The 11,493-nt window shown below is 43.3% G+C and overlaps 1 protein-coding gene across 2 annotated transcripts; it reads right to left on the bottom strand.

Annotated features, from left to right (window-relative positions):
- Positions 1-699: 699 nt before the first annotated feature.
- Positions 700-11,022, bottom strand: fshr (follicle stimulating hormone receptor). 2 transcript variants are annotated; one of them, XM_030078239.1, is made up of 14 exons: positions 10,489-11,022; positions 8,700-8,771; positions 8,363-8,437; positions 7,967-8,041; positions 7,700-7,774; positions 6,820-6,894; positions 5,803-5,883; positions 5,170-5,238; positions 4,926-5,000; positions 4,321-4,506; positions 3,359-3,579; positions 3,002-3,183; positions 2,600-2,791; positions 700-1,718 (listed from the first exon to the last, which is right to left on the bottom strand). In XM_030078239.1, exons 1-14 carry the CDS (start codon positions 10,707-10,709, stop codon positions 1,203-1,205), a joined length of 2,115 nt encoding a protein of 704 aa, XP_029934099.1. In that variant the 5' UTR covers positions 10,710-11,022; the 3' UTR covers positions 700-1,202. The 2 variants fall into 2 exon arrangements, with proteins under 2 accessions (XP_029934099.1, XP_029934100.1); XM_030078240.1 differs by lacking the exon at positions 8,700-8,771 and having other exon boundaries at positions 1,203-1,718.
- Between the last annotated feature and the right edge of the window lie 471 nt (positions 11,023-11,493).

Raw genomic sequence — 11,493 nt, 5'->3', positions numbered from 1 at the left:
AGCTCTGATGTTATTATCATGTGAATAAAAAAAAATGCAAAAATGCACTTTTGTTTGCTCATTGTGCTAGTAAAGTAAGGTGAGTTAAATTTGTGGTTTGTTGTTGTCCTGGAAGTTCATTTCACGGCTGAGCAGACAATATCAGAGTGGTGATCACATTACAGTAAATCCTGCTTCATTAGCGTCCTCTGGTGGCTAAAGTGGGTAACTCCACCCACGTTCACTGTTGGCATGTGGGAGGCGGTGTGTGCATCCATACCAATGAGGTAGAAGCGGGTCCTGTCTTGCACCTGCAGCCTTGAAATCCCTGTTTGTGTGTGCGTGTGTGTGCGTGTGTGTGTGTGTGTGTGTGTGCCTTATCTAGCTGCCATATCCATCCTCCTATTATGAGTGGTGAAAGCAGCTGTGTTGTCTCCCCTCCTACACCCACCATGACACACAGAGCAGAGGGTGGGTGGGGTCACTTCGTCCTTGAACACACTGGATGCTCTAAAGGACAAACCGGAGATAAAGGGAGCTCAACTTAGCATGTGTTTGTGACCATCCCCCCCCCCTTTTTTCCCCTCATACACTCACCTTTGCTATAACAAAGTCCACTCAGGCTGAGAACATATAAAAACATCTTTATGAATGACATAAAAACACAATAAATACACAACAATATAAAATTACATAAAAAAGTGACATCTCATAATACTGTTTTTTTTTTTTTTTTTTTTTTTTTTTTTAGAAAAAATAGAATAATTACGTTTCATTCATTTGAGAAAGAAGACATCAGAGACAAAAGGAGATTTAGACATGTGTAGAGCTGCAGGAGACAGTGCATGTGTGCATATGTGTATTAATCAGCAGGTCACAGTTGTGTGCTTCTTATTGACCTCACTTGATCATAATGTCTGTGTTTGTATGTTTGATTTTGCTTGGAGTGTGAGTTGGGTGGGGTTTGATACATAGGACAGTGCCTGAAAGTGAATTTGTTGTGTGATTGACAAATTACATGACATTATCCAAGTTGTGTTTAGGAAGTAAACCCAGCTGGCACTCCAAGCAGATTGAAAGACACAAAGAATTAGTTGGCTCATGAGTCCTAGTGTAGTTCGACTGCTACATGGTTAAAGTTCACCCATGGGTCCCAAAGTTTCAGAATGATGCTGGTCACCAATGCCTTGTGTTGTTGTGGGCCAGAGGTCAGAGGTCAGGGATCAGTGGCTGATATTGGCCAGAGAGTACAGCGTCCCATGGCTGCTCTTATGGGAGGTCCATGCCGACTGCTGGCAGGAGGAACTCTCTGTCCGGTAAATCTGTGCCCGCATCTTAAAGAGCCCAAAACGTGCTGCAAAGAGAAAAAAGTCCCGGCGGAAGGTGCGTGTGCAGAAGGCGTATAGGAAGGGGTTGGAGCAGGAATTGATCGGGTAGAAGAGCACCAGTAGGATTTTGGCGTGGGAGACGGTGATGAGAGGGAGCTTGAGGGCGGCTGAGATGGCGAAGAAGGAGATGGGAGCCATGCAGACGAAGTCGGTGAAGATGAGCACGGCCATGCGCTGGGCCACGTGGGTGTCGGCGTGGGCCGGGGCTGACGAGGGGTTGCGGACGGTCAGGTAGATGCTGAGGTAACAGCCGCACACACAGAAGAAGGCCAGCACATTGAGGAGGAGGAGTGACACCACATAGACCTGAGACAAGGGAGTCTCCACGTCCATGGGCAAGCAGATACTCACCTGCAAGGCATATGATAAACAAACATAAATACAGAGATGTAAACACACACTTTCAAACCAATATAGACTGAAACTTGTGCACAAATACCATGGTGTTGTTATGTATAAGGAACCAAGGCACCACATAAAAGCTAGTAACATGAATATATTATTTATGGTTGATATAATGCACTGCACTTCAACAAAGAAGCTTCAGATGTAGTCATAACAGAAGTCCCACTTTTCACTTGCTTGTTGCACTGCTGCTTGACAGTTTCTTCCAGTCCAAGCGTATAAGAAACAGCACTATGTAACAGTGCTATAGGAAATTGGATACAAGCTAAGGGGAGCTCTAAAATGTCTACCACTAAATTCACTTGCGTACAGGCTGCTTTCCTATGATCATTGTTTTCCCCTACATGTTGAGGAGCCCACATGAAAAGACAGAGGAAGAAATAGGTTCCCGGTGGGTTAGGATGTATGAAATGGAATGGATAGGAATCTGCAACATCTGCACAAAAACAAAAAAAATGTATTTGCTGTCACTTGTGCTTTAAGTAACAAGCACTTCAAAGCAAGAAATAGACAGAAAAAAGGTTTGGTAAAGCTTCCTTCAAAAGCCTGTTTTGTGCCCATTTCTTGCTTTGAAGTGCTCGTCACTTATAGCAGTGTTGACAGCAAACTTTTTTTTTTTTTTTTTTTGGTGCATGATACAGTTTCCAACTGCTTCTGTTTCGTGAGATGTTTTTCAAAATATACACAAATTGCCTCCAATAAATGTATTTCTCTAGGTAAATGGCATTTACTCCAGACAGCACTTTGGACGCTGGAACAATGTATCTCCTATCTAAGCAGTCATGACAGCATATAAAGAATGTGCAGGGATTATAAGCAGCTTCCACCTTGCTGTAGCTGCTGACCCCCACTGTGGGAAGCAGAGCAGCCAGGCAGCAGAAGGCCCAGCCTGCTGCCATGACAATACAGGCGTGTCGGAGGCGGAGTTTACGGTCGAGGCGCAGAGCGTGTGTGATGGTGTGCCAGCGCTCCAGGGTGATGGCAGTTAGTGTAAAGACTGACAGCTCACTGGCAAACACCTGAGAGTGACACACACACACACAGAAATATATGAATAAATTTATAAAATATACTGCACAAATACTATAAACCTGTTATTGGTTACTGTATGCAATGTCTGGGAATGTGACTTCCCTCAAAAGCAATGTCAAATACACAGACTTATGCACACATGCTTGCAAACACACACACACACACAGTCTCGTAAACCCACACCCACACACACACACCGTGAAGAAGCCTGCAATGCTGCAGCCCAGGCCAGTCTGCCAGTCGATAGCGTGGTTGTAGTAGCAGCCACGAGTGAGCATGTCTACAGTTGCTATGACGACCAGGTATATACCCATGAAGAGGTCAGCAAATGCCAAGTGGCACATGAGGAAACGGGGAACTGTCAGCTTGGCTCGGCTGCCTGGCAACGCAAAGGTGGGAAAAGGAAAGTGAGAACAATGAGTCTCACGAGTACAGAGCAGCACCGCACCATCTGACAAACCAATGTAACAGGAAAATTGGATAAATATTCATAGAAATGCCTAAATCTGAGAGTTGTGTGAATGCTGCTTTAAAGGCGACTTCCCCTTTAATACCTAATAAGACAAAAAGCACGGCTGAGTTCCCGAGCAGTGCGAGGACAGAGATGATCCAGATGAGGACCCGCAGGGGGATGCCGGCCATGATGTCCTCACAGGGGTTAAAGGCATCGGGGGTGGGGCTGCAGGTGATGGAGGTGGAGTTGGAGCAGTAGTCTCTGTAGAAGTCCGGGCTGTCCTGAGCCTTGGGGTGGGAGCACAGGTCGCTCCACTTGGACCTAGCACACACACACACACACACACACACGTGCAGTGGATGCAACACACATGGACAGGCAAAGTCAGAAACACACACTTATATATGTATGTACATATGCATGTACACAAAGACAGGCATTTTGTTGACATTTTGCATTAGAGCCTTTTTAACATGCATGCATCTATATGACCACACCATGGTTATTATTGTTAATGAAAAAAAAAAACTAATTGAAACTGTAATATGTGTTTGCAAAACTAACATAAACTAAAACTGTAGGGAAAATGTCTTTATTTATCATTCTTGCCAGTATATTTGGTCGGTTGTTCATCTGTCATAAGTGAATACATTTTTAAAATGGTATGTTTTATTGAGTTTTTATTACGCAATATTTTTTTCTGATCTTTTTTTTTTTTCTGATCACCCGACAAAAATCCCATATTACAAAAAAGACTTAACCCCAGATCTCTGCCTTGAAATGTGGCATTCGAGTAATTAAAGGAACAGTTTATCCAAATAAGAGCAGACTGGAAACCTCGCTAAATCTCACAGAAACTCTCTGGGTGTGTAGACTGCAAGTGGGGAAAATATAAACATTTTCCCAAGAGGAGTAAACTGCTCTATTAAAAATCAAAAACAGTGGTTATGTTTTGAACAGCATGTATCTTTTTAATAATTCACCTTGAGTATGAACATATAATAGCCTACCGCGCTTGTACATATGTATGTGCATGTGTGAGTAGAGCGTGTTGGGGCAGACCTGTTCCTGTGGATGTTGCGGAAGGCGCAGCAGTGTGAGGGGTAGGTGAGCGCAGCTTGGTGCAGCTTGGTGAAAAGCTGCAGAGGAGGGAGCGTTTTCAGATGGGTGGCCTTCTCTGCAATCAGCCGCTGGAGTTCTCCCAGGATGGACTCTGGCAGGGAGCTCAGCTTTGTGCCGGAAATGTCCCTGCAAACACAAACACAGCCGATTCAACAGCTGGGCCGAAGGAGGAGTGGAAGCCCCGTTTTGAAATAATAATAATCCACGACATTTTCATAATTAAATGCCCTGCCACTCTCTGGTGCAGATTGAAATAACACATCAATGATTCAACCTAGCTCATGATTTTGCAGATTGGCACTTTTTAATGCCAGCAATTCTTATGTGGAAAAAAGTGTCACCGTCTCTCTTGTTAAATTCGACTTCACTTTAGTTGTGAGAATATTTTTAACATAAATCTGGCATTTTGTGTTTTTTTATCGAGCCTCCCCACACACGGGCCGCATTTCTCATTGTTTTCTCCTACATGTCGAGGATTTAATAACAACTGATGATGGGAGTGGTGAGTCATGTGGGCATGAGTTACTGTTGGTCATCACGCTTACAGCACCACCAGCCCACTGGAACCCACAAAGGCGTTGGGACTTATGTGAGTAAGCTGCTCGTTGCTCGTCAAAAACCTGAGAAAGAGAGGGAGATGGAGAGAAAGAGAGAGAGGGAGGGAAAGGGGGTGAAGAAAGAAAAGACAAGGAACAAAGAAAGAAGCAAAGTGCACATGTCAGCTGATGGTGTTTTTTTTTTTTTTTTTTAGCTTTGGTGTGTAAATGTGTGTCTGTGCCTGTGACTCACAATCGGTACATCTTGGTGCCATTGAAAGCGGCACTTTCCACCTCCTTGATTCCATTTCTGTTCAGCCGTCTGTCATCGGGAAGAGAAGCCAAGTTACAGCCACGTGGCTCCAACAGCAAACTCACATTTGGACAATCTAGGCTAATTTTCAGAAGCATATATAATTCTTATTTTTGTGTCTAAAGCTATAGCTATGGCTGTTTAGAATTATCTATTATTCCTGTTTCTGCAATTCCACATTCTTGTCAGTTATATGAATTATTAGTAGTAATAGTCATACTAGTAGGATTATTTTTAGTTTCATGTTATTTGTGGAGGAAAAATACATAAATGCATGCAGCTAAAATCCGTATAAGCGTGCTTTACTGAGCCTGATTCATGCGTTTCAACAGGATTCCCGTTCTGCAGCATAAAAGGAGACCAGCGGAAGAAAAATGAGAGACGTACAGAGATAGGTGTGTTAGAGATGGAGAAAATAGAGACAAATAAGAGAAGATAGAAGGCAGGAAGGAGGGCAGGGAGCGTTTGAGGGAACATTCATCACTGTGCAGGTAAAGCCCTCTTGGAGCTGTCAAAGAGTGAGGCGTATGTGTTTCTAAAAAAAAAAAAAGAAGAGTATAATAAATCCCTTACATCTCAGTGATAGTTTGGGTGCAGAGCCCTCTGAAGGCGTTGGCTGGGACTCTGTCTATGTGGCTGTTCTCGTGCAGGTCACTACACAGCAACACACACCACAACACACATGACAAATTACACACTCTAAAATGCTGACAAACTATTAGCATAAGAGCAGATACAAACTGAGTGTGCAGAATATAAGGAATGCCTGCTTTTTTGGGGGGTAAATTGCCAGACCAGGGAAATCCAGCTGAAGGCTAAAACCCCCTTATTGATTTCACTTCATGCGTTTGATTGTGAAGTGGAGATGCAGATAAAAGCGAGGAGAGTGATAAGTCGTTTTGAGAGCCTCTCGTTTCCTTAATTTGCTGTATTTTTTTGTGTTGAATGAGGTCGTTGGAGCACGGCTTAACGCAGAGAAGCATCTTTCACAAATTGTAAACCGATGGGTGAACAATCAGAGAGAAAGACATTTTTATTTCAGTGGGAGGGACATGATTAGTCAAAACTGTGACTTTTTTTTCATGAGTTGAAAATTTTGTTCATGCCTACGAGTTCAGTATCATGCCAACACTGAAGATACACTCTTTTGCAGGATGTAGAAATATACAAATATGAAAAAAAATTTTAAATTTAACAAACTCTGTGGCATTTATTGTTAATGGTGCACTATGTAACTCAGCTGACAAAAAACATGGAATAAACACAAAATTTGAACTCTGGCCATAGATATTTCTAAGTTTTTTTGCAAGTTGAGTCTAAACAACGCTTACTCCAATCAACACTTTGCATAGTGCACTTTTAAATAAATATTCCTGCATGGAAAATTAACTAAAAAATGCAATTTTCATTTCATTGTGACTTTAAGTAGGATTTCTAAGCCTGTGCATCGCTGATATTCTGTACAGTAAATGCATTGATTTGAACAATGCTGCCCGTGTCTGCTGGGGAATATATGAACATACAGTATGTGTGGATATGTACAAGCGTGTGTGTCTGACTGTGTGTGTGCAGAGGGGTGGGTTGACCTACAGCAGAAAGCCAAGGGCAGTGGAGTGGATCTTGGTGAAGTTTGGGAAAATGGTCAGTCCAGTGTTGGAAATGGTCCTGTGACGGGGAGAGTATCCACAGAACGTCACTACAGCCACACCAAAACCTCCAAACAACACACACACACACTTTGCACAGACTAATTACTTGCAGTAATACCGTCTGACAATGCAGCGTTCGTTAAATTAACCAAGGCTAAGAGACCAAGTGTGGATTTATTAGCAAGAGGCTAAAGGGGCAGCTGGACGCATTAAAGTGTGAATTCTATCCCAGAAAGCTTTAAAGCCTTTTTGGGCAAAAGCTCATTAAATATTTAACATTCAATATCTTTAAAATATGATCCAGGCGGTGAAAGTGTTGTCATTACACCAGTGAACCAGAATTCAGCTTTAGATCATTCTGAGATTCAGCACAGTTGCTAAACCTCATTTCCATAATGCTATATAACTCAATTTAAAAAAAAAAAAAAAAAAAAAAAAAAAAAAATCATGCTTTGAAATTTATCATGTACCATTTCGAAAATATAAAGAATCCAGTTTATTATTCTTGCCATCAGCTGTTTTGCAAAGGACTGTGAAATGAATATTGAATATTGAATGGAATATTGAAATAGTGAACTCATTTCGGGGCAACTTTTTTTCTGCCTCGGAGTCAAATGTGACAGTTAATTTCTCTTCCAGGAGACGCAGGCTCATTAAAAAATAACGTCTCCGGCCATGCAGGGACCCACCAGAATCAGGCCTGCTGCCCATGACCCAATTTGGGTCCAAACTGTTGGAAACACACAAAGTCAATAAGCATAAAAAGGCACACATGCATTCATTTTGATCAGGTTCCTCGCTGCTGTGTTGCAGGCACTCACAGGTACTGCAGCCTCACGAGGCCAACGAAGGCGTCTGGGTGGATGTATCGCAGGTGTTTGGACTTAGTTATGGTTCTGGGGAAAAAAAATCACACCACCAAATACGTGTGAGTGGATGGAATAACACTATTACCATCTTTTGCCTTCCATTTTTTTCCCTGTGACATCTGTGTTTTTTTTTCTTGCCCTCTATGAGGATTAACAGTCATATTGGGCTTTAAATAAACTTGAACTTGAACTTGGATTTGAACCATTTTCTGCACTTACATGTCAGTGAGCTCAGGGAGATTAGAGAAGGCAAAAGCGCCGATACCCTCCAACACACCGTTCTCGGAGATGAAACTAACAGGGGGAATCAAGAGATATGAGTCAGTGAATATTGTGACAGGCGGTGGCAGTGGCGGTGGTGTAGCTTTAAAAGAGAAATACAGCTGTTTGGTCTGCAGACGTATTTATTCTTTGACACACTTGTCTCCCACTGCACCGCCAAGCCTACTCCCACACTGTTTGGGTGATCTACTTTCCCCAAATTTCCAGCTCATTATGTTCCATATCAAAGACTAAACAGACACATGTGCATGCACACACACACACACACACACACACACACACAGCTACACAAACCCATGATGTGCACTGGTTTTTAGAAACTTGCATACTCACATCATAGTGAGCTCAGGGAGGTTAGCGAAGGCAAACGCGCTGATATTCTCCAGCATGCCGTTCTCTGATATGACACTGGAATGATGAGAGAAGAAGAAGAAGAGTGCAGATTTTTGTTTTGAGGAGAAGAAGAAGAGTGAATGGAAAGGAAAGGAAAGGCAAGGGGGAGAAGTGGAGACAAATCTGCCCCACCTTCCAGTTTCCTCACCTTTGTTTGGGTGATACATAACTTTGGTGTTTTTACCTCCTCCACTCATCATGTTCCAAATCAAAGACTAAACACACACACATGCACACACACACACACACGCACACACACACACGCACACACACTTACAGTCTCCTGAGGTGCAGCAGGCTGGTGAGAGCGGCCTTGGGAATCACTCTGAGCTGTGTCTGTTTAAGTTCCCTGTCGATGCAGAGACAGCCAATCACATCTGTTCTCACTGATAACATAATCGCAGAAACATAAATCACTTCAGGGCAAACGTCAGTCAACAATCAGCGCACTGCAAACGTCTCCATCTCCACCTTAACAAGTCATTTAGTCCTATAGTCAGTCAAAAACACGTGAATAAAAAAGTCCCTCAGTAGGATGAGATAATACAACTTGTTTCCAATGTTTGTCAACTTGTTTCAATTTTAAAAAAAAAAAAAAAAAGTCAAGTGTCATGATCTGTATTATTCTGCCTTGTTTCAATATATTTATTCTTACTCCCACAAAAAAAATAAAAATAAATAAATAAATAAAAAATCATGAAACAAGTGAAATTGGATCATCTGCAGTTAAATCATCCAACTGGCAGATTTTCCCCTGCTTTAAGAAAAGAAGAAGAAGAAGAAGAGGAGGAGGAAGAAGAGGAAGAAGAAGAAGATGTTTTCATCCCTGAGATTAAATGACTTGCTAAGAATGAGATGTTTTTGGTAATGTACTGAACCATTTGTGCTGATTTCTCTGTCTACTTGTCATATGTACCGAACAATGGGAAAATTATTTTCCCGCAAAGTAGCAAACTGTGTGTCCACCGTGCCTTTACAAACTATCCAACTTATTTTGCATCTGGTGTTGCAGATCACATTTGAAATGGCCAGCCATCGCTGCATACTTGAAAATATCCCCCATGTTCCTCGGCCTTGACCTTCAGACAGAACAGAACACACACATCGCTGGCAGGGAGTTCATGATACTTCCTGGGAATAATCCCCATTTTTTTTAGCACAGAGTCTGTCCTCGTTTGTGCATCTGTGTGTCTTTGTGTGTACTGTATGTGCACTTCTCATACGCGAACGTGCGACATGCATGTTCTCGATGTGCCCTTGTGCATGGTTGTGCAAGTGTCAGCTCATTCTACTATCTACCTTGATGTGGGCACACACAAACATGCACACACACACACACACCACACACACACTTCTCCTTCCTGAGCCCATCTGTGGTCCTAGCCTTGAGATTCCTTCAAAATGTTTCAAGTGCCAAAACAACAGATCAGTGTTTACTCTGAGTCGCAATCACCCTCCCCTGACACATCTGGCTCTGTGTCACCGAGTCAGCAACACCTCACCAGACTGCAACACCTCCACTTCCCACCTTTGGAGGAGTTTTTGCCATGAAATGCTTCAAATCTGCAAGTCAATAATCAGCGTCCCCTACTTTCTGCAATAAAATAAATCAAATCTCTTGACCCTTTGTTGTTCAGTGGCCAATAGTATAAAACTGTGGTTGCGGTGCTGCGGTTTCAAAGTGTGAGCGTGAAGCGGGGAGATGCTGGGGAGGAGCTGGAGACGTGATGTGCATGCTTTCCCTGTGCAAACGAATGTTAAGTGAAACTAAAATTGGCACGTTCACTACACCGTTCAGCCAAGAGGAGATAAGCAAGGATTAGTGATAAAACAATAAGATTAGGCAATGCACGCCTGCCCATATTGCCTCTGATTGATATGAGATTTTTTTAACTTGTAGATTCTGCTTTACACCTGCAGGAATATATAAAAAAAATCCCCTCAGGTGTTGGGCAAATACAATTTCACCTTTGCAATGGCTGCAGCTTTGCATACACCTCCCAAGCAGACGCATGAGTGTATGTGTGTGTGTGTGTGTGTGTGTGTGTGTGTGTGTGTGTACTCACAGGTACTGGGTGTTGCTGGGGATGTTGGAGGGTATCTCAGTGACCCGGCTGCCCACACAGTGGCAGGAGTGTTGGGTGCTGTTGGCCGAGCAGGGCTCAACCCCGGGCCTCACCTTCGCCTCAGCGCCCGGCACTGAGGCTGCAACGCCTGGCACGCTCTTCATCATCACAATCACCCTCAGCATCATCATTACTGTCATCATCATCATCGTTGTGGTCATTATCACAGCTTGTGCACTGCTCCCTGAGCTGGGACCAGCGGGAGCCTTGTTCCCCTCTCTCTTTTGGTATTTCCTCTCTCCTTGTTTGTGCCTCTTTCCTCTTCTCACCCTAGTTTTGTGTCAGTTCCCCCGTCTTCCTCTCTCCTCTGTCGTGGGTTTGTAACGCACGCAGGCCTTCCGGCAGAGAACTCACTTTTCATTTCATAGGAGTGTTTTCTGTTCTTCCGTCCATCTGTCTGCTCAGAGTTCAGTGCCAGGTCCGAGAAAGAGAGAGAGTGAGAGAGTGAGTGAGTGAGTGAGTGAGAGAGAGAGAGGGAGAGAGAGAGAGAGAGAGTCTTTGGATCTTGTAATGTTGAGTGTGGAGGCGTGTGTAAAGCTTTGAGGGTATCCGAGATAGGAGGTCTCTGCTGGGGAGTGCATATATGTGTGTATGTGTGTGTGTGTGTGTGTGTGTGTGTGTGTGTGTGTGTGGGATGGGACCAAGTTTGAAGATCATCACAGCATAGCGTAGACCTTGATAGGACGATCTGATAAACATGTTTTTATGTTGTTGTTTTTCAAATTACATGCTCGCTGTGGTCCGTCTAAAAATCTACTCCCACTTTCCATTTGTTGCCCTTTGACCTCTTGGAATTTCTCCATCAAATCCAATCACACTTATCTGGTTTTCACACAGGCATGTCGCAAAACACTTTACAAAGACACTGGGCATAATATAGAAAGTAAGCAAAGCGGCAGGATGAGCAGCAATTAAGCCGAAACAGAGGCCACACACACCGAAAGT

Source organism: Myripristis murdjan, chromosome 19, assembly GCF_902150065.1.
Source record: "Myripristis murdjan chromosome 19, fMyrMur1.1, whole genome shotgun sequence".
In the NCBI taxonomy this organism is placed as follows: Eukaryota; Metazoa; Chordata; class Actinopteri; order Holocentriformes; family Holocentridae; genus Myripristis; species Myripristis murdjan.
Note: the sequence above shows the minus strand (reverse complement) of the source record. Positions and strands in the feature narration are given on the sequence as shown.